This window comes from Dermacentor albipictus, chromosome 1, assembly GCF_038994185.2.
Source record: "Dermacentor albipictus isolate Rhodes 1998 colony chromosome 1, USDA_Dalb.pri_finalv2, whole genome shotgun sequence".
In the NCBI taxonomy this organism is placed as follows: domain Eukaryota; kingdom Metazoa; phylum Arthropoda; class Arachnida; order Ixodida; family Ixodidae; genus Dermacentor; species Dermacentor albipictus.
Genome location: NC_091821.1, coordinates 182,748,229 through 182,772,101, shown reverse-complemented (window position 1 = coordinate 182,772,101; position 23,873 = coordinate 182,748,229). Strand labels below are relative to the sequence as shown.

Genomic DNA, 23,873 nt, shown 5'->3' with positions numbered 1-23,873 from the left:
CACTCATCCACCGCAGCGGTTCAAAATTCGTCCCCAAGTCGAATACATTGTAGAGCAAGACTGGTCTATTAGAGCAAGACAGCAAGAGTCTGGTAGAGCAAGACTGGTCAAGTTTGCTTGCCACCTCGATCACACAGCGGAGCACTGTGTTGTATGCCACGTACTGCTCAACCACAACAATATATGTGGAAAGCGGATGCGAAAGACTATCACAATAAAACAGAAGCTACCTAAAGGTTGTCCCGTCGGGTGCTAAGTCGAGTGTTGCACATGCCAAAGATTCTTTTGTTGTTTTATTCAAATTTAATTGCATACGTGGCCGTGTAGCGATTCCGCGGACCGCAAAGCCGCCATCTTATTTCCATGTTTACAGTTGTGCACCCCATTGGGCACGTATTGCAGTAACTGGCAGTAATGGATATAACGGAAGTAACAGATGTAACAGAGCAATGTCGGCTCTCCCTTCAACTTCGTTTTAACGAGGTTCAAGTATAATTCATTGTTGTTCACATGCCTCATATCAGCATGGTAAGATGTTGTTGGTTCATCAAAATCTCCAGGAGATCCTTTGCGGGCCCATCGGAGGTATTCAGCTTGTATTTCTTTCGGATAGACCTGATCAAAATATTTTTTGATGATATCTGCATGTGTGCTTATAACAAATACATATTGGGTATAATGAAGGCATTTTCATGTGCGATGGTGCTTCATTATAAGGAGGTACAACTGTATTATTTCAGCTGTTTCATCTGTGTAATTATATTTTTGTGCTATGCACACAAACATACATTCTCTTCCAGCCATTATTTTGCTAAAAGCAAAATAATTCATTATTATCCAGTATATATTGTCACATGCTCTTGTTGGCACTTAAGCAGGCAGCAAAAGTGATGACTCTTGGAAAACAAAACTGTTAAATTGTGCAAGCTTACGCTAATCTGAGCTACAACTCAAACATGTTGGTGATGCTGATAGGGGCACACACAGTTGATAGTTGTTGGCCGAAGGACATGGCTAAGAGTTGGCTGCCTATATCTGTAGAACATTGTTGCAATTTGTGGATCAACCAGTGATCATTGTGGCAATTTAACATTATGCTCTGTGTATTGTGCATGTATTGTAATGGCCGGTCTCCTGCAGCAGACACTGTGAGACTCATAGTGTAATCAAAATCTGATGCTGCAAAAGCATTTTGCTTAGGAACTGGTACTAAATATATTGATAGCTGGCAAAAAGCAAATCATAACACTGATAGTGCTGTAAAAGTACAATAACAATGTGCGCACGGCACATTGTGCTTTTGTATGTGGCTTTTGTTTAGACTGGGTCATTCCATGCCAAACGTCCCGACCCTGGAAGTGACGATTGCTGAAGTTCCTGAAAAATTTGGGCTAGATGACTTTTGTGTGAATAAGGTTTCGCCAAAGTATTTTCGTCGAAAAAAAATTTGTGATCACGTGATCGCTCTTTGAAATTTCCGGGAAAAGCAAAAGTTGGTTGGAGGAAATTTTTTTTATTCAAGTCTGAAAGTAGGTACAATAATAAACTTTAGTTTAGAACATTGTACTGGCATCCTTCTTTCATATTGTGTTATAATTGAATGAATTTTAGAATTTTCCGAATTTATTTGGCTCAGTAAAAAAGCAAAAAAAGTTGCGTATTCAGACATTTCTTGCATAAACTACGTTGACTGTGCAGCTGCAATAATTTTTCTGACTTTTTGCCTTTTGCTATATTGTATGTTAAAAATAATTCCCAATTATTAAGAAATATATTTTTTGAGAAAAATACCTCCGAAGTTGGAAAAAAATGACTTTTTGGCAAGATTCAAGCCACATTTAAGCATTAAGGCCCTCCAGATAATCATATGTCAGATAGGTCAATATACGCACCGGCCTCTTAGCTTGTGATATAGAAAGTTTCATTCGAGTAAATTTTGTTTGAAGTGAAAAAAAAATTTTTTTTTAAAGTCAGCAATCCATGTCATTAGTAGCCACTGCTGAGCTCGGTCTTCACTGCACGATGCACATGAACCACCAGAGAGTTTTTGGGCTCACATATGCACTCAGGCTCTTCGCCGAAAAAACGTTGACTGTGTCGGCTATGTCGCTTGACGTCAGTCTAAACACATCGTAAATGGCCTGTTTTTGTCAGTTCACCTCTTGTCATTTTTGTGGCTCGGGGCTGTCAGGTTGGCGAACACGGCATCGATGTGGGTGTCTTGTAATAACAGTTAATGGCTAACTTTGCCTCCGGCAGAGCGGGAGTCAACGCGGCCGCTTCTTTTCTGCTGTTCCGCACCAGAATGAAGACGGCTGTTGACCGGGCCACAGACGCTCACAGCTGGAGATTAGAGCCTGATTCAACTTGTCAGTTGCCTTCCGTTTTCTTGTTCACTCATGTTCAACTCTTCAACACATGAACCTTTACAGGCAAATGAAAGACTCCATTGTATTCATGCCCGCTTCTTCAACTTCTTCGGTATTTGAGTATGAGGTGATAGCAACCCGAAGAGTTGAAACCGTCACTGGTTTGAAATGGTGGAATAATCGTGTTCCTTTAACACCAGTTGCTGTGCTGAATCTCAAACCAAGCTCTGTTCTTTTTCCTTGTATTTTGCAATTAGGTACCCACATTACTGTAATTCCCTTGATATTACTTTTGGCCCAGTCAAACAGATCCTCTGGAGATTGAATCTGGCTGTGATATGGCCGCTGCAAGCTTGCTCTTGCTGCCAGACGTTTGAGTGTGCCGCCGACACCATCACATGCACTTTTGTCGTGTGAAGTGGCGAAGAAATTCCATTCTGCCGATAGACTAAAGTCCTGTTCATGGTAGCAAAGATTCAAAAAGTTCTTTTTGTTCTTATATTGTGATGAAACTCCATCAAAAAAATAATGAATTTTTTTTACTTCAGGCAGCTATTGTTTTACTACCTCGAGCACTGCACTCTGAAATGTGTGTACTGTGACTGTATCATGCTCCAGGCAGTCAGAAACAGCAGCGAAACACCACGCAGAAACCTCTCTAGGGTCGCTTTGCGCCTTCCAAAAATAGACAACTACAGGATGTATTGTAGCTTGGGTGTTAACCCAGTGATACGACTGTGGTGCGTCCTGAAGTATATAACTGTAATTTTCGGCGAAATCCAACACCATGACGACCTCGTGTTGGCTTAGGTTAAACTTCAGTTCTCGAAAGTAGGGAGCTTGCTGCTTACTGATAAAATGGTGGATCTTAAGTTGATTCAACATGTCTGTGAACTTTTCGGAAAACTCTTCTGATGTCAAAACCATGGTTTCGAGTCTACAGCAGACTCCACTTATCCATTGCCGGACAAGGATGTTGTCTCTGCTCTCTTCGACATGGGCAAGACTTTGTCGAAGCAAATTCTCAGCGTGCTTTATGCCAGGGCAGGACGCGCATTTGCCGAAAATGCAATCTTGGTTATCAAGTCGACATACAAGTGTAGCCAGGAGCTCTTCAGTTGTCTCCTTGAGCCCACTGGAATGAAGCATTAGTTTGAAGTTCTGATGGCTCATGCAGACACACACTGTGTGTGTGCCGCTTCCACCAGCCAAAACACAGTAGGGAGGACGCAAAGCGGCGAACGTTGAAAAGCCACTCTTTAAATTGTAAGTCTTCTTCCATTCTTCATGCATTTCCTTCATGTTCATCAACAACAGTCGCTTTTGATGGCCTTTCAGAGTGTCCCTTTTTCCTGGTAGGCAATGAGACACAGAGTCATCCTCGTAGAAAGCTCTGACCGATGACTTCACTTCCTCACTAACTGTACGACCACGTCTTGTTTGCGGCCTGCCTAGAATCCCACTGTTAGACTTGACTTTCATTGCCTCGCGAACTTGTTGTTCCGATGCACCAAAGAACTCAATCATTTTTTCACGAGACCAAGATTGGGGGGCTTAAATGAGGTACTGTATTTTTTTTTCTCGGCTATGTTCTTGGGAAAACTTGTTTTTCAAGTCTTGCATCAAGCAGACATAATCATTCAGGAGGAGTTCAGTGCCCTCGCGTTTGTCAAGGGTCGATGGTTGGCACATTTCCGGGGACGTAGCCGTTATTCCCTTCGCGTTTTCTCGCATTGTTTCCACTTTCTTTTTAGCGTGCGTTTGTCTTCCGCGCTGCAGTTTCCTTTTTACGCTGCTGCCAACACCTCTTTCTAAGGCCTCCTTTTCTGTTCCTGTACCACATGATTCAGGCTCACTTTCACTACCTCCGAACAGAACATTGAGTTGTTCTTCTGGCAATGCCAAATTTGCCATTCTTTGCGTACTATACAAGTGCCGCTTGCAAGCTTCACAGATTCGATTTCCTGGAACCAGTCCCAGAGAAGGGTGGGCATCAACAACAGCCAGTGTGATGACTGTCGACCCCCGGCAATGCTTCGCATGTCTAAAGAATGGGTCTGAGCAACACTTCAAAGCGACTTTAGAAGTGTATCAATGAAGGTAAAGTTGTTTGTGGTGCATACAAATGGTCGCTCGTCACCCAGGCTTCTTCTTGAGCGCAGCGCAAGAAGACGCCGATCTATGTCAGTCAAACTAACTACAGTTGTCAGCCACTGCTCGCTACAGTAAGTTGTTTTGTGGCAGTTCTTTGGGCCGAAAGAGCATGGCGGATGTTCGCTTCCTGAAAAATAGTGATAAGTGTACCAGTAAGCCTCCAGAAGTAAGCTTGTTTTAGCTGCACTGCATTCTGTTGGTCTCATTGTCTAAGATTTTGGCTTTTCTGACATACCTCAAAACATGCTGCACTGTAAATGGGCTGATTAGATAACCTCGGTCTGTCCATGAAAATATCGTGCAATTGATATAGCAAGCATCGCTTTAGATGATGCCTTGAAATATTAGTCTCGTGGAAAAATGTGATTCAGTTCAGGCGCTCTAGGTGAACTCCGTAAAGATTTCAAATCGCAAGTCAATGCTCAAGACATTTTCTTACCTTTAGAATTGCAAGAAATTGATGCTGGAAGGCATGATACTGAAGCTTGGATTTCGCATCCATTCTGAGCGTGTTGGACCGAGTTATGTGCCATATTCTTTCCGATGTTCCTTCGTTGCGACAACGTTTGTACGCATTCCCTTAAAATTCGCTCACAGGAAGCCTCGTCTGCCGCCTTGTGTGTCTTTTAGCTGATCACACTATTTTCATCGGAGAAACACATGAATACAGAGGTAAGGGTAAACAAACATCCCCAGAAGGATTTAGTAAAGCCATTTTCCTTGCGTATTCTTAAGCACTGAAAGAGCAAAAACCAAAAGAACGTCAAAAATTTTAATCTGCAGTAGTTTTATATACTAGCCGCCGTCCGCTGGGCGGCAGACAAGGAGGAGAAAGCAGACAACGATATGGAGACGACAAGGAGAGCAGCGGCACGTATGCAGTGCCTACTAATGACATGGGTTGCTGACTTAAAAAAAAAGATTTCTCGCTTCAAACAAAATTTACTCGAATGAAACTTTCTATAGCACAAGCTAAGAGGCCGGTGCGTATATTGACCTATCTGACATATTTTTATCTGGAGGGCCTTAATGCTTAAATGTGGCCTGAATCTCGCCAAAAAGTCATTTTTTTCCAACTTCGGAGGCATTTTTCTCAAAAAATATATTTCTTAATAATTGGGAATTATTTTTAACCTACAATATAGCAAAAGGCAAAAAGTCAGAAAAAATATTGCAGCTGAAAAGTCAACGCAGTTCATGCAAGAAATGTCTGAAAACGCAACTTTTTTTTTGCTTTTTTACTGAGCCAAATAAATTCGGAAAATTCTAAAATTCATTCAATTATAACGTAATATGAAAGAAGGATGCCAGTACAATGTTCTAAACTAAAGTTTATTATTGTACCTACTTTCAGACTTGAATAAAAAAAATTATCTCCAACCAACTTTTGCTTCTTCCTGGAAATTTCAAAGAGCAATCACGTGATCACAAATTTTTTTTCAACGAAAATACTTTGGCGAAACCTTATTCACACAAAAGTCATCTAGCCCAAATTTTTTCAGGAACTTTGGTGATGGTCACTTTTGGGGTCGGAACGTTTGGCATGGAATGACCTGACCCTTCTATAAAACCAGATTTTTTTTGTCATTTGTATTAGTTTTATCAATGTTTTCTTTTTTCTTTCTTTTTCATCACAGTGCATGCTTAACCCCACGAAGCTCAAACACTATTCCACACCACATAAAATTAAAACAACTTGTTCACCTTTATTTGTGGCCATGTAGAGTACATTCATGCGAAGGAAAAAAAATGACATCTTGAGTTGTAAATTAGTATAGTAATTGGTTTGTTGAGCTATCCAGAACTGGAGAAAAACTTCAGTTGAGCGTGACAGAAATGCCACTATGGGTTTTGTGTTAAGTTTCGCGCACTTTAATAAGTATATTAAGGTACCAAACTCGGCGTGTCAAAGTGATACATTAGACATTGTGGGGTTAAATAACAATGAAGGGTAACCTGCAGCAGCACATAACATAGTACCTTGAAGCTTCCAAGTCGTTGTATCAGAGGCCAGTTGTTTTACAGGAGGACAGTGGGTCTGAGGTGTGCCTGGAGTACCCACAGCTGTGGCCGACAGTGATTAGCAGGTGAGCTTACTGTGGTCATGATCAGCATAGTTGAAAACCTCAGTATAACATTGGTGACAAATTTACAAGTTTGCGTAGAGCTGAAATGCATAGATGCTTTATATAAAAGGTGCAGCTGCTCTTGTAACTTATTTTCATGCCATAGATATAACTTTTGATCAGCATAGCTTACTCTGCTGAAATGGAAAATCTATGGCAGCATCAATATAGCTTTCCCACCTTGTTGATTGTTGCTTGCAGCAATGCGGAGAGATGCTAGTGCATAGCAACTTCATTGCGGAAGAGGCATGCTGTTATACTCGTGGACAACTTTTCTTGACTATGAAGCAAAAGCTACAGGGGCAGAGCTTCTGTACATGTATTCGTACGCAATGTAGTCCAGGCGAGTACGGGACCGCTTTCGGTTTCGATTTTACTGACTTTGCATTCTCCTTTGCTTTAGTGAAAGCACAAATTATGAAGTAAGCGTGAATTTCTGAAGCTAATCAATGTTTATACACAACCGATATGTATCGAGTTGTGAACAGTGAGCAATGGCAGCCTGTGTTGGAGTCCCAAAGTGGAATAATATGCATTATATGATGCAAAGTGGATAAGATGCAGTTAGGAGCAAGATGCATAATTGATAACGTGTTGGTATGTAAAGGTACATAACGCTTTGGTACTGCCGCCACAGCGTGTAAGTCAGCTCGCTCACTCATTTGTGCATGCTGACATTGGTGATTTCCAGATGCATTCATTTGATTTCTGCATAGACTCTGGAAACACTTGTTTTGCGCGGTTCAACATTCTTTTGTTGCTGAAGTTGGTCATCTGTCTCTCAGGGGAGCTGACAAGCAAGACAGCAAGTGTCAAATACTCACCAAAAGACACAGGCTCCATTTTGTCTTTGAAGAATGCGTAAAACATGCAACAGTCTTACGTGTGCAAAAATTTGAAAGTGCATACTAAAAACACAACAAAATATCAGTAGCTGGCTAGAGTATGTCACGTATCATTTAAAATGTATGCTGTAAAAAAAAATATTGGGATCTATTTTGCACGTCAGAAAAAATGTGAACAAAACTGCAGGACTACTTGTATCTGCGATGCAGGAGGCACGATTTGGTGCTGTAGCATTCACTTCATAGCCAAGAAAAGTTGTCCACTGGAATGGAATTGCAAGCTTTTAATATAAAAGTAGCATTTCACATGCTATGAGCCTGACTATTTTTTAAACCTGCAGGTTTGTACACAAAGTTATGCATATGAACTGAGAAAGTGTCTAGTGAAGTATTTCACTTGTCATTTTAAGAAACTCAGTTAAGGCTCTCTTTTGACTGCTTATGATCTACAGATTTTAATCATTAAGAATGCTTTCTCTTTGGTGCACGCAGCCCATCAAACTATTGTCGGTCAACAGCGACTGATGTGTTTCATGCCACGCTACAACACTGCCTGGCAACAAACAACTCCCATGCTGGATGGGTTAAAGTTTTGGCAGACTTCTCCTATGGTATGTTCTATGGCCACTAATACATAGCCTTTTTGATATACTTCAAAGGCACAGAAAATGATGCAGCTAAGGCATAAGGCAAACCATGTATCTCAAATTCTGATGTAATACCTAATTGGTGCTGTGAACATGTTGCCTTTTTCAATTCATATTTTATCACCTGCTGAAAGGATTAGCACAGTCAGTACAAGTAGCAGTGTCTTGCTTCCCGTGTAGTGGCAAACTCTGACAATCCAAATATAATAGCTGAAATGTATTGCAGGCATAGATATGAGCAACCAGAAGTCTGTCCTCATTTTGCTTTTACCACAAAAATGAACTAAATGTGCTTCTTGTCACCGTAAATAATTCTTGGCCAATGAATGAGAGAATGTTCTTATACCCCTATGTCCAGTAAGATCTTCAGCTTATTTAGTTGCGAAGTTGATGTTTTTTACTTGTTAGCCCAGATAGTATAAATTTGTTGCATCTTTTGTGTGTGTGTGTGTGTGCGTGCGTGCGTGTGTGCGTGCGTGCGTGCGTGTGTGTGTGTGTGTGTGTGTGTGTGTGTGTGTGTGTGTGTGTGATGTTTTTTGTTCTTGCCACTTTCACATTCAAGGCTAACTAATGTATGCAGAGCATAGCGCCGCAAGAAAGTTATTCTAAAGGTTATAGTTTGGTGTAAGTAGCACTGCACAACCTTTGCCTGTAAAAGATTTGTCTTCAATATGTCTCATATATGATATGACTGTCTTCAATATGAGACGGAGTCCGTTACAGCCTTGTTAAAATCTTGTGAACTAGAGCCTCTGGAGGAATGCAGACGTAAACATAGGCTAAAGTTTCCCTTCAAAATCATGAGTTGGCGAACAAAACTAAACAAGGATGTATATCTACAACCTCCAGCAAGGAGACACAATCGTCTAAACAATAGCAGAGCTATCCAACCTTATCTAACACGTACTGATGCTTTTTGTTTCTCCTTTTTTCCTGACACGATTGAAATGTGGAACAGATTGCCTAATGTAGTTGTGAGCAACAAGGGGTCTGGCAACTTCGAAAATGTGTTATATAATTTCTTTTGCAAAGATGTATACTAAATTTTGCTACAAGCATTTTTGTTGACTTTTCTTTGTATAACTACTGTTCTTTTCTCTTTGTGTTTTTTTTTTTAACTACCAATAGTGTCAGTGAATTTGTATGTTACATAGAATGAAAATTATGTATGATGTATTCTTGACACATCACCCTCCCTGTAATGGCCCCAAGAATGGGGTTGACAGTATCACATAAATAAATAAATAAATAAATAAATAAATAAAATATGCAGCAGTGTTTATAGACAACTTTGGCAGGGAAGGGTTCCTGGAGATTCCCAAATTTTAATGAAAACTTGTCAAATTGACTGTTTCTTACTGTTAAAACTACTGTTGAATTGTTTATTGAACTCATTTCTCTGGACTACCCTTGAGCTCTAGAGCTGTACTGTAAACATTTATTCTACTAGTACTGAGGTTTTTTTCTAAAAAGCATAAACGAACATACCAATATGTCTGATATGGTCCACTTTCAGACCCAATTTGCGAACTGATCTGATATGAGTAAAAATACGACCCAATGTGCATTGCATAGGTCCATTTGTTGGCATTCCATTTCTGTCATCTTATTTTGATATATATTTTAAGTGTGATGTGAATTCTTGAAGTTTGCCTCTATGCCATGCTCAACATACCACCACTTCACCGCAGAGCACAATGGATGTCATACTTGAGGACATTGGCACGTGAAGCATGGGATTGTAACCCCCTAGCACAGGAGTAATCCCAAGCTCATTGCAACTTTGCGATTGTTTAGTTCAAAGTTTAGAGCGCAGCTCTTTGGCACCCGTTCCCGCGTTTCGCGTCGCCATCAGCCTCACCGTAACCAAGGTCATCATCCGCACGCTGTTTTAGCTGCACACGCTGCTGCTGCCATCTCTCGCGTGCGTGATGCGAGTCTTGCTCTCCCCTTGTCCTCCAAAGCCAGATCACGTGTTCTCGCCTATCCTCTCACCCCCTTCTCCTGCTGTCGCAGCTCTGCCACGGTGCCGCCGGCGGCTGCTCCTTGCCGCCTTGCGCGTGATCCACAGCTCTCAGCCGTGTCTCTTGCTTCCCCGTTTGCTGGGCGCGTTCCTCAGTGACATTTGTCGCCTCCAGCAGTGCTTGCGCCTGGCTGTCCTTCTCCCGCCTCCACTCTTGCCCTATACCTCCCCTTGCCTGGCGCAGTGCCGTTGCAGTGATTCGAAGGACAGTTATAGCATTTCGTCCCCTTACTTCAACTTCCCACCCCAACCTTGTGCGGCTACATTGAGGCCTGTCTGTGAGTGAATGAGTGTGTGACCTCTACTCAACACACCTGTTCTCCACCTGTTTCCTCATCCCACCTCAGAAGAAACATTAAATAATAATTGCTAATCTCCTCCCCCCCTCCCCTCTCTGCAGCAGTGACCCATTATAACATGGCGCTGGCTCGATCGCCACGGATTGCGGTGTGTGCTACACAGTCTGAAATGCAGAACCACCTCTGTTCAGCACGGCGTGTTCTGTATGCGCTTGCCTGCTGTGTAAATAAGGCAGCAGCTGCACTCAAAGATCGCATTTCTAAGAAGCCTAATCGTCGGTCAATTTTTTTATTTCTCACATGGAACAAATTTCGCTTTTTAAAGCTTTGTAGATAAGTTAGCAACAAATCATGCTATAATATGCTCTATATTGCTAATTTTTACTTGGATTTCTTCACTGCATAATTGACACCACAAACCTTTTCTCAGAACTTTAAGAAACCGCTTGTTTTATCTTTTCCCTAAGTAGTTTTGTCATCTAGTATGTGCAGCTACAGAGCCTGTAATGTCACTTTATTTCATATAAAGGATATTTTTTCTTTAAAAAAAAAAGAGTACTTCGAAAAGTACTCTTTTCTCCTTGCTAAAAACAATGTAAATTGAAATACTGATAAAGTATAATAGTTATGAAAGATTGCTGGCTTCACATTACAGTGGCTTCTCATTGAACTCGGAATAAGTTTAGCATTTCTGGGTCAGAATAATAACTTTGTAAAAATTATTCTGCAAGACTTGCAAGTTCATATAGCATTACAAATTTTTTAATAAATAATATCAATATAGTGCTCACATTGAACTAAACAAACATGATTTTTCTCAAACGAATTAAAAATGTGGTAATGAAAAACCTGGTACGTGTGTGTGTTTGCATGTGTGTGTGTATGGGCTTGCGCGCACGCACATGTATGCGCATGGCTAAGCAGATGGAAGGAAGAAAAAAACCTTGACAGATAAAATCTTGTCATATGCATTAGCTTCATACCGCATACTTCTGTAACTGCATTTAGTGGTATGGTTCTTCAAGTGCTGGTATGTGACACTATGTTGAAATAATTGCAACCTGTAATTAAGGCCAGGTGTCTGTCATTGCATTTGTACCTGTGGGAGGGTCTTTTTCGGTGTGTTTCATATTAAAGTCATGCTGTATGGCATATTTTTGTTCCATCTTGTAACAGCTCAAGGCCACCATTCAGCAGCACTGAAACAGTATCTGACTGCCCTGCTCATGAGTACTGACTACTTCACTCAGCCCCCGCCAAGGTCCCTTGCTGATGACGTCATGTACAAGAAGATGGCTCACTGCTGTAGCAAGTTGCAGTGTCACACACAGGTTGGCATGCAAACTGTTTACTGCCTTAATATTTACTTTGATCTTAGCACCATTAAACGTAAAACATTTTTATTCAATAGCTTTTTAAATAGCATGTGGTGAAATAGCACTCATAGTGAAATTTCGTTTTGGTGAACCTCCATATACTTATAGTGAAGAAAAATGCCCATCCTAAATACACTCCAATAGACATCCGCATAGTTTTTCATTGGGGTTATAAAGACAGGTGCAGTGAAGAAACGTATGTGCAAAATAAAATGGATATATTTAGTATAATTCAAAATAGCAATTATGACAAATAATGACAAAATAATAAATAGAAAAAAAGAAGGCTCAAGGAAATTGACTTCCTGTTGATAATGAAGTAAACAGTGCCAATCGCAGAAGTTTCAACTCACGTTTTCTGTAACGGCAACAATTCTTGCATGCACTGGCTGCCTTGAATTATCAGGGCTTTCCTATCGCAATGCGCTTGATGGCAGCGTCTCTACATTGAATGATAGCAGCCATTCCCTTTGATTGTTCCGCATCTTGCATGTTATGTCATCCAGCCTTAGGCAACACAAACCGTCTCTGTGAGGCTGTCTGGTGCTTACATATAAGTGTCACATTGCATTGCGCCAGTTAACTGTGCATTATGTCAAAGCAAAGTGTTCTGTTTCTTCTTGACAAGTAGAAGAAGCTTTGTGAAGTTTGTGCTCAGATGATGAGATGCAAGGACATAGCTAAAGATGTGTAATATGTGTTTCAATAAAGAACAATATTGCACTCTTTTGAATGAGAATCGACTGTACTTAGAAAACTTTTATTGTATTTACAGAAAGGGCAAAATAGCGAACTGCTGCTATATCAATGGTACTGATGTAGTGATTTTTTTCCAGCTTTGACAACTTCGCTATAACGAGGTTTTACTGTATAACTTATTACGCAAAGTTAAGATGCAACAAAGGCCAGGAAAAATGTTTCAGGACAGGAAAGAGCGTCTTAACTTTGCATAATAAGATGAACTAACTAGCCCATAACAGGTATTGATACTGTATAACTTTGCCTAATTGTACAAATTCAAAAATATTCCCTTCAAAGCGTTATCAACAAGCTGCAGAAATGAGATGGCCATCCTTTTTGTGTGAAGTGCACAAATTAGCTTGTGGGCATAATTAGCAAAATTACAAGAAAACACTGTATGTGACACTTGTAAAAAGTCAAGACAATGACACTGAGGCGAGTTTATGAAGGCTTATTGCTGAAGATTATCATCCATTCTGGGAAATAGAAAAGAAGTGAATAATTATTGCATATATGTACGATATTATTTTCAGCTAAACCTAAGCTACACTTTTTCCTTTTTGCAAACATGCAATTTGTCTTTGAACTCTTTGCACAGTTGGTAGCACTATCATTCGCACATGGTCATTCTTGCAACATGATGGCATGCCTTATTCTCAATATGTGTACGGTGTGAAGATTCCACATATCCTCTGCTTGCTAAACACAAATCTGGATGTAGTAGCCTGGGTAAGCTCCCTGCATCCACATTGCTTGTAACACAGTTGTGGCTTAAGCAGTGAAGGACTCAGTAGAAGATTGTTCATGTGGAACCTAGGAAATATGGCACTAGACACTTAAAAAGGTATCAACAAGCTGGTCAGACAAGACCCAGTATAAACTGATGCATATAGAATGGGGTTGTCACCATATGGGAACAGTATCATTTACTTTGTCTTCTTCCAGCTCTTTAGTGTTTTTAGTGCATCATTTAGTGCTTCATTGCATGAATTGCACCACAAACAATTTGTTTTATTATAGAAACCTTCTACACACTTGCCAATTGACAAGTAAAACCTTCAGTACTCAGTGTTTGCTTTTTGCTCTCCACTGCATGAAGCTCCAATAATGTAGCTTGCAAAAACTACACACATCCTTATATTGCAGGTAACAGTTTTATCATGTTACAGAAGTTACTGTGTCATGTAGGAATATGGTGTGTTCTGAAATGACCACATGACATCTGACATGGTGCCTCACTTCAGTAGAGCACACTTGCTAATATATTGCCAAATCTGCTGACATCCTTCATCAGATGCAGCATACTACTGCATACATTCAAGGTAACAGGCTAAAATCTGACATGTGCTCCACAACAGTATCACAACATTTCTTGGCATGCAAAGCATACCAAGTAGCATTAAAGAATGTTAGCTTTTCCGTATATATGTAATTATCATTCACAAAATGCTGGGTTACCAAGGGCATAAACGTGAGCAGCCTGGTTGGTCACGCCATCTTGTGGTTTTGAGTTTAACCAGAGAGGACACGCAGTTATTATTGCAGTAACTGGCCATATGCTACTTATCTGCTGATGAAAAGCATTAGCAGCGATGCAGTCGACAACATGCAGTCCCTGTTGCTTCATATTGCTTCTACGATAATGCCCATGTAACACAAACGTTTCACATTTTGTTAGTTGTAGCATCACAAGATGTTGTTGCCAGCATTGTTACTGGCGTTTACGTTTACTGTAACCCAGTATTTTTGTAACAAGTGGACAAGCTAAAACTCTTTATTGAGAGCATTAGCCTCATTAGCAGGGTTAGAAATTCACCAAAAAGTCAGCAGTTTGACTGTTTCTAAACAAAGATGTTAAACAATTCATTAATGATTGTATCATTACTATGAATATATACCAACTAGTTCAGCTATCCACCCTTCTGCATGTCTAAAACAATTTATTCAGTCCACTCCACACCAGTGCATTTCTTATGGTTGGTAATGGGCACAACTTCACAAGTAGGTTTCTGGCATGACTGAAGTGCTTTAAGATGGCCAGTCTTGCCCTTTAAGAGGGGGGCAAGTTGGTTTCATGCACTCATAGCAAGAATGGGAAAGTAGCACATGTGCATGCATCCCCTGCTTTGTATCTACTTTGAGTCTAAAAGCTGCAATAGAAAAAAAAAAGAAAAAAAAACTTGGTTTTAACATCTGGAAACTGCACAACATCTTATGAGGGACACCATAGTGAAGGGCTCCAGATTAATTTTGACCTCCTGGGATTCTTCAACGTGCACCTAAATCTAAGCACCCCCCACAAGTGTTTTTGTATTTTACCTCTATTAAGTCCGGTCATCACAGCTGGGAATCGAACCTGCAACCTCGAGCTCAGCAGAAGAATGACATACCACCATTCAGCCCACGCAGTCCTAGGGAGGTAGACCACCGGGCAAGCTACTATATGGCTTTTTTTCTTCCACAGAATAGTTTGGGTGTGCACCTGGTTTCTTATTTTGTGGCCACCGTGAGTGAGACAGTTATGGTAGCCACAGCGAGCAGACTCCCACTTTTAGAAACAATTTCAAAAGAACCCAAGGAGGTCAAAATTAATCCAGAGTCCCCAACTAGAGCATGCCTCATACTCCTATCATGGTATTGGCATGTAATGCTCTATAATATAATTATATTTATTTAATTTTAGGAAACCACTTGCCTCCTTCAAAATGACATCACTGATTCCCCTTGAATACACAGCTTACCAGCTGTTTTATTAATGTTAGCAGTGATCTAGTGCTATACTTATGTCTTGTGTTCTCAGAGAATGAAAATAATATCTTATTATTGAGATGGCGGGAGTATTTTTGTCTTGAGTGCCTATTGATTAAGGTTCTAACGAAGTTTTCAAAAAATTTAGTGTAGGTAGCGTGCTTTAAAATTTCAGTGTTCCTGAGGCTCTGTCTAGTAACATACACTGGTTCACTGCAGGCTGCCTTGCTCTGCCAGTTGATGGAAGAGCCAGACTATGGTGCAGCATTCAAGTCCCTGAACGAGCGCCAGTGCCAGGACAGCTGTGACTCGCTCTATGAGCACGTGTTTGATGTAACACTGCTCGAGTTCCTAGTGCACCTACACACACGGCGCGGTGAGATAGAGTCCCGCCAGAAGGCACTACATTGCATGGGCTTGCTTGAACTCAATGCCAGCAACAATGAAGAGATTCAACGAGAAGCTGCCAACGTGCGCCGGGGAAACTTTCTGCGAGTCATCGCTCGCCAGTACCTCTAGGCACCTCTCTCATACATTTATCAAGCGGAAATTCTCCTCACAAACCTTTTTTTTTCAAGATTAAGGCTATGTAAATGTAAATTATGTAAATGTAAATTGTGTGTGGCTTAGAGCTTGATCTCCTCATTCCAAATCTTTTTCTAGTTTTAGGATAGCTCGATGCTTTCATGTCCAAAGTGCCATGCATAGGTGAGAAACAGTGCATGTTTGTGCAGCTGCTGGACATAGCAGTTCGCATGATAGAGCAATGCAGATTGGTTTTTCTTGTTCCAAACACTCCGCTGAGAGAATTTTATATCTGGTGCCTTGTTTTCAGTGGCTGGTGTCCGAGTATATTGAAAAGTTTCATCCTTAAAAATAATCTGATCACATTAAAACCTAGATAAGTGCATTCTACACATCTTAAAAATTATGCACACCAAATTTGGTCTTGATTGGACCACAATAAGTACATGAAATGTTGTAAACAAAGCCATGTTTGGCCCATAATATGAAGTTGGTAAAACGAGATTGACAATTATAACACTTGTCTTTTTCTGTTGTAGCAGTGATATCTACATGAAAATTGCACACAATGCAGGCCAGGGTATCCTGATCCAGTGAACAGCTTTAGAATTCGCCCGCACCATATGTTCCCACGTAGTCTTTGTGAGCCGCATGCTCAAGACAAGCCTCCTTAGCTAAACGGCGATGATGAGACCTTACCTCTGCTGTCAGATTCATTGGCATGGTTGAAATCCTTCTCTTGTCACAATCTTAGCTCAGTGCAACTAGTTCCTTTGAGGAAAGCACTCCTAGTTCCTGTAGGACTTGTTTGTAGCCCTTGTGACCTTGATTTAACCACAGGACAGCGAGTGTTGTTGCCATCTCTACAACTGTGCCCAAAGCAAACCTCGTCTTGGGGCACAACAGCCAAGTCTTACTGTTCAATGATTCTGCTCCATTTTGAGTTTCCCCTTTGACACAGTGAGTCAGTAGCCGTTCCTCTGTTAGCTTTTTGTATGTGGGTGGTATTGTCTTGCCCTGGCTGTTTGTGAGAATCGGAGTGTGTGCTGGGGCTGCCTGACCCATTGCTTCTGCCCGCTTGAACTTGCACCCAGAGTCTTCACCATCTGGACAAAACTTACGGCTCTTGGCGGTATCTGTTGAGCATGAATGTAAGAATGATGCCCAGATGGTACAATACCATCCCATGCATGCTTCCTCTGTTTACAGTGATGGCTACTTGAAAGCATATAGTTTCATACAATAATCCACCTTTTTCATGGCGCGACAGCGCAGGCGCTCTGCCTTAGCGGATTAGCCACAAAATGTTTTGGAAGGGTCGCACGCCGAAAGGTCCCCTGAAAAAAAAAAAAAAAAAAAATGCGCTCGAACGCACGCTGCAGCAAACATTCATGCCTTGTACTGCATTGAAACTCTACTGGTAGCTCGACGTCAGTGCGGTGCCGAAAACGTGCGTAACATAAAACTGCAACTCCACTTTAAAACAGAATCCCTACTGGATGTCAGAGCGTGTCCAAAAAGAAGGGCGAGGGAGGAGCTCGGGTGCCGCATAACGCGCGTCTAAGCATTGGCACCCACCGTGCGGTGCGCCATAGATTAGCGGCAAGGGTTTCGTCCGAGCTGTCCGGATTGCACCGTGAGCCAGGTAGTTGCCCCCTTTAATTAATGGCTAGCAAATTTAACAAAAAACCTATGCGCTACACTTGGGCGACACTTAAATATATCTCATTGCAATATATCACAGCGTCGGTCCTCACTTGCTGGAGATGGCAGCGCGTGCCTGACTTCACCTACTCGTTTAAGGCACGGTAACACTGGGTCGATACGCCTCCGACAAGACGTTCACGCCATTGATTGACTGACTAGTGTACATCGCTGAAAACATTTTATCATACCAGGCTGACAATGATGCAACCCATGAGCGCGAGTTGTCGCACCAACACAATCAGTGTGCCGACCATATTTCGTCCGAACCCCGCGCAATCGGCCGTCGAACTGACAACGCAATAGCGTCAGTGTCTTTGTACATATCATTAATCATGCACAAAATGAGTCAAACATGCCTACCAAGTTGAAATGTACAAGCTTCAACCCTCTCAAGCCTTGCACATGAAGTTAGAGCCAATGTCGATCCTGTTCAGCGAAGGTTAAGGCTGGCGCCGTCAAGTTCGTGCACCTGCTGGCGGACCTGAACTGAAATGTAAGCAGTTAGGTCGAACGAAACTACTTTTATAGTTCAGTTGTGGCCTTAGCAATTTGAAATCAATTACACTTCACTTCCCACGGCACGTACACAATAAGCGGCAAGCGGTGACACAGCGCTGTGCTACCATCTGTATGTCACCGTACTTGTAGGCTGTCGGTCGCATTCGCTGCGTATATGGGTGGGTATGTACATGTTGCTTTGCCGACACGTCTGTCAATTCCAGAGATGCATCATTTGCCTCTGCGTTAAACGGCAAACAAGACACTGTGCATTCGGTACACAGCAACATAAACAGCCGCCTCGCTCAGTTGTACCAACACCGTGTGAGCGATAGCATCCACGTGTTCTTGCGACAGAACAACACGGCCTATAAACGAACGCTTATGCGAGCACAGTTTCCTGTAATAATGCTTTATGATATGTGCAAACTGTAAGTATGATGGAGTTAAAGAAAAGCGAGAATCTGTAATAAACTAACAGCCCATAATATACGTATCTGGATCACAGTTGCCGTTGTTTAAGTGGTTCGGCCGCTCATATTGACTCAACCCAGGGTGGAAAAACATGGCATATATGTGCACATATGTATGTTTTGCTATGTTTTGACATTATTTCAGATCAGTGATGCACCTTTTCCACAATATTTGATGATAACAACGATCTGCGGCCGTAGATTTCGATGTAAACAAGTGCACCGCTTTGATAAATCCGACGCCGAAGGCTTCTTGGATATGCGAGATGTCCTAATAATGTGTAAAAATACAAAAAGCGAGTTCCAAGTGCAGAAATCAACGACAAATTCCAAGGCAGCAGTGTTAGTAAAGGGAACTCAGCGTGCCTTTATTACGGCTGCACTGTTTGCACAACAGTGCATTCAGGCCTGCTCACCCAGTAGTCGGTGAGTGCTACGTGGCTTCCAGGAACGACATGCTGTCCTGAAGAAGCCATTAATAATGATTCGCGATCCATGAAACACACAACTTATGTGCACTCAACATCGGCGTAGGTCCACAAATCTACTGGCGAAAGCCCTGAGACCCATCCAAAACGTTTTCAGCGGTGTGCAGCAGAGGGCTGCACAGGAAAATGAAAAAAGCGGATTACTAGAGGGAACTCTGGAGCTAGTGTCTATGGTAGCTGCAATGGAGGCGGTTGAGCCAGTGGTTGAGCCAGCATGGAAATTATGAGAAGTACATGGATTTGCCTAAACTTCGTCCTTCTGACTTCAAACGGCTTCATGACTTTGTAAACTCATCATTTTCAACAATGCACCTGCAACAATGCAACACTGCACCTCTAACACAGAAGCCCGATATTGAAACCATTATGCCACGAACGCATGCATTGACAAGCGATATGAAACGCCCTTATGAATTTATTGTGGGCAAGCCAGTGCCTTGAGACACTTGGCGCATTTCAATTTGGCCACCTCAACAAGCTCACTTGTTGCAATTAGTAGCGATTGTGCGTGTTTGCAGCCTCTTCTGCTCATGGAAGAGTAAAGATTGCTCTAAAATTTACGACAATGAAGGCATATAAAGCATAATAAACAAAGCCGCAAAAATGTTTGAATCCACAAGCACGAAGATGAGACAAAGCCATGTACTTCCCATCATTCCCACGGTGGCTCAATGATTACAGCGCCAGAGTTCCCTCAACTATATTGTAGGAAACTCTATGCTTGAAAGTAGCTCTGTAGCTTCTGAGTGACTGCATCTGTAAGCTTCTATCCTCGTGGCATTTTGAGCTCTCATAGGGCAGCCTAAGCCGCTTGGCTACATGGTTGGTGCAGTCTTCTTTTGTGATGGGCCCACTTCCACACACCTTTGCTGCTGACACAGCTGTATAAGCCTTGCTGTAGCCATTGCTAAGAAAGTTGCAAACCTCAGTGGAGCACTGGAGGACTTGGTCCTCTTCCATATCCTCTCAGTTGCATTAGTCTCCATGGCAGGTGCTGAGCAGTCTACATTTTTTTGGCACACTGGCATATGAAAAGCTTGCCATATTTCTTCCTCCTTTTTGCTTTCAAATGGCTTGCGTGTACTGCAACTCTGGCAGTAGTTGGACAAAACTTCAAAGTCTAGTTAAAGCCCTATTTCCACAGAAATGGCTGTGCCTATGCCATTATGACTCTTTGCCTCATTTCTCCCAAGTGCCATCAAAGATAACAGCTACATTGGCAAATGCCGCTTCCTTTGCTGTTACTTCCTGAGCCAACTCCAGGTTATCAGCCATTGGTTTTGTAGCAGTGAGGTGCACTTTCTTTGTTATGGCATTGAACAATTTACGGTGAATCGATTTTGGCAAACCAGGAACTGCACAAAATCGGATGAGTTGATTGTGTCTAGCTTCAATTGCATGCGGTGCAACCACTGCCTTGATGTTCATAGCAAAACTCTCTCTTGGGCCGACTGAAGGGCGCATTCCACCGTTAGTGTCGTCTGCCAAAGCTGCATGCCATGACGAAAATGTTGACAACACGACAGACGTGGAACGCGCTGCATTGTTGCAATATAATTCTAAAAACGATGCGAGTCCTTTCTGCTTTCTGGCCAATTCACAGATGAAAAGGTCGGGCCGTCCGCACGCAGGACGTGTTCTGTATGTTCCTGCATGCGTACTCGTGAAGCAGTGTGTAACTGCAGAAGAAGTGCATGTGTGGGTGGTGTCTCTTGTGCATATTGTCAGTGAAAAAACATAGGCTGCAGATAGCATACGCTGCTGTGAACATTTCAGACAAATTTTGCTGTCGAGCACGGCGCATGGAGCTCGCAAGCAGACCATGAAGTCACCTTTTTCTCAAGCACTATCTTTTCAACAGAAGCCTCCTCACTCCTTATGTGCTGCCATATTTCTTCATGCAGCAGATTCCCAAACACGGCTTCTATTGGCCAATAGCTGACATCAATCAAGAAGAGTGCTTGGATCAGTGCGCTTTATATGCACACTATAATAAATATACTGTTTATATTTATTGATGCAGTTGAATAAACTGCCTCATGGAAGCAAAAATCTGCATTTTAGCGTTCCCAATTTCAAAAGAAATTATGTACTTCCAGAAGTACGACTATCATCTATTACCGACCATCATCTGCTAATGCAACATTGGCTACACTGCTTACCAGTGTTGTAGCTGTCAAGTCTCGCTAATTTTGTTTAGTTTTGAACACTCATCTAACCTTGAACCACACCCACCGTGGTTGCTCAACGGCTATGGTGCTGGGCTGCTCAGCACGAGATCGAATCCCGGCCACGGTGGCCGCATTTCGATGGAGGCGAAATGCGAAAACACCCGTTTACTTAGATTTAGGTGCACGTTAAGGAACCCCAGTTGGTCAAAATTTCCAGAGTCCTCCACTACGGTGTGCCTCATAATCAGAAAGTGGTTTTGGCACGTAAAACCCCATAATTTAATTTTAATTTTAACCTTGAACCACACAAATCTTTTTAAGTTCAGACCAGACTTGCGCTTGCTAGTGCTCACTCACTCATGGCCGCTCTTGGCTAGATGGCCTTGGCAGACTTCGCCTTGTATTGAGCTGTTGCGCAAAATGCACAATTTGGGTGTGGCTACTATCCGTTCGTCAAGCTGGTGCAGCACTGCAAAGGGGATCACAGGCAATCTTTAATTGCCAATAACTCTGCTTCTGCTGAATGCATCGAAGTACCTTTCACTCTGAAGTATTTCTGAAATAAGCTGTTTTAACGTCAAATGCATTCCTCGACTTAGATTAAAGGGGTTCAGGACACCTTTAAGGCTGGCATTCAAGACAGCTAGTGGGATCCTAGAGTGACGACACAACAGCTTAACTGAAATATAGAATGGCAGAAAAGTTGCAACTATATTTACAAGGATTATTAACATGAGATCAAGAGTAGCCCGACAACATTCAGAAGTGTTGTTGATTCCTTAGCTCATGGCACATAGGAAATGGTTTGGCCACACACCGAAAAATGAAATAACCAGTGACAAATATCAAAATATGGTGAACTAAATGTACAAACCAGCATACTCCATCATTATAGCTTCTGTTGACACTTTCCATAGCTATATATATATATATATATATATAGATATAGTCACCAACTGGTTTTATTGCCATAGCTATTATACGGACCCTCAAGGCTTATTGGCACCAGCATTGTGCTCTCACGATATCGATGATACAATAGCCATCTACGCAGAAGGGTTAGAACTCCAGAGAAACGAGACATGTGCACTGCATTAGGCTGTGAAAATGATGAAGCCAAGTGAATGCAGTGTTACACTCTGCCAAATTGGCTCTGGAGCAAAATGAAGGTAGCGTTGTGCCTTCCACTGCTAGCATGAGTGTTGTGCACACAAACAGCAGCTGTGAGTATACCACACATGCTACATACATTGGTCTGAGCGGAACGGTTCAAGTTATGAACGTCGATAGTTTTCCATCATTCTCATCTCGTGCACCATCAAGGTGCGACACCTGCAATGCCACTGATGTCACTCATCATGCCAGCATTGCGAGACATCTGGTAGCTGCCGGGGCACTGCTGTTCAGTTTCTGCTGTGCAGTAGCAGTGCCCTTGCATTGTGCCAACATGTCACCCCTGCATAGTATTGTTGAACACTGTTCGAGGATTTTCAGTCCAATGCTAAACCTTGCTATCACTGTCGAGGCATTGCCTTTGAAACGAAACTAGCAATGTTTTCACAGACGAAAGGGGCTGAAAAAAATGAATAATTGGTACTTATAAAAAAAGAAAACTAAATTTGAGAGAAGTAAAATTCGTTCTTTTTTACAACGCTGACAGTAAATTCGGAGATTCATTGAAATACAGGTAAACCTCGATATAACGAAGTATTTAACTTTTCATAACTTCATGTCCATAAAACACCATGTATTTAGAACTTCAGTATAATGAAGTGTGTTTGTATGCGATTTCAATATAACGAAATTTCGATGCCGCTGCAAAGGGATGTAGAGATAACAGAAACTTCTGTGGATGTGGATGGTCAAATGATTGAAATAAATTGAATTATCGCGAGCTGTGTGGTTTGGGTGCAAGTGAAAGTGTGCGAGGGCGAGACAAGAAAGATGGTGCCTTCCCGCGCGAGCAAAGGGAAAGAGGGGGAGGGAAGCAGGCTCACGGTAACGCAATCAAGCGCGCGCGAGAGAGCGGGGATAAGTTGGCGCGCGTCTCGGCCATTGCTGCGCGTGGCTGTAGAGGTAATTTGCCGCGTGTGCAAAGAGCGGGCATGCCGAGACGGCGTGGCATCATGTAAGCTGTCTTCCTGCGCTTTTGGTATTGGAGGTTGCGTAATCAGTAGTTTTCGTGACCCATTGGAGCGAGAGGCAGACGAAGCATTCACTCCCCGCTTCCGGCACTTTTCCTGATAGCGTCGCAGTGCGGGCAATGCTATCAGCCGCGGGGACGGAGTGCACGCGATAGCATGGCTGGCTTCTCTTACCGTAGTTCCCTGTGTTAACTCACATCTGTTGTTTTGAATTTTTCATTCATCATCATCATCATCAGCCTGGTTACGCCCACTGCAGGGCAAAGGCCTCTCCCATACTTCTCCAACAACCCTTGTCATGTACTAATTGTGGCCATGTCGTCCTTGCAAACTTCTTAATCTCATCCGCCCACCTAACTTTCTGCTGCCCCCTGCTGTGCTTCCCTTCCCTTGGAATCCAGTCCGTAACTCTTAATGACCATCGGTTATCTTCCCTCCTCATTACATGTCCTGCCCAGGCCCATTTCTTTTTCTTGATTTCAACTAAAATGTCATTAACTCGCGTTTGTTCCCTCACCCAATCTGCTCTTTTCTTATCC

The 23,873-nt window shown here is 42.2% G+C and overlaps 1 protein-coding gene across 1 annotated transcript in view; it reads left to right on the top strand.

The window, feature by feature from the left end:
- Positions 1 to 17,596, top strand: part of IntS8 (integrator complex subunit 8) — a 115,786-nt gene extending 98,190 nt beyond the window's left edge. The window contains exons 21-24 of the mRNA XM_070530354.1: positions 6,549 to 6,610; positions 7,987 to 8,105; positions 11,640 to 11,794; positions 15,548 to 17,596. Of these exons, the coding sequence (XP_070386455.1) occupies positions 6,549 to 6,610; positions 7,987 to 8,105; positions 11,640 to 11,794; positions 15,548 to 15,847 (636 nt within the window). The 3' untranslated portion in view covers positions 15,848 to 17,596. The remainder of the gene's footprint in view (positions 1 to 6,548; positions 6,611 to 7,986; positions 8,106 to 11,639; positions 11,795 to 15,547) is intronic.
- The last annotated feature ends 6,277 nt before the right edge of the window (positions 17,597 to 23,873 follow it).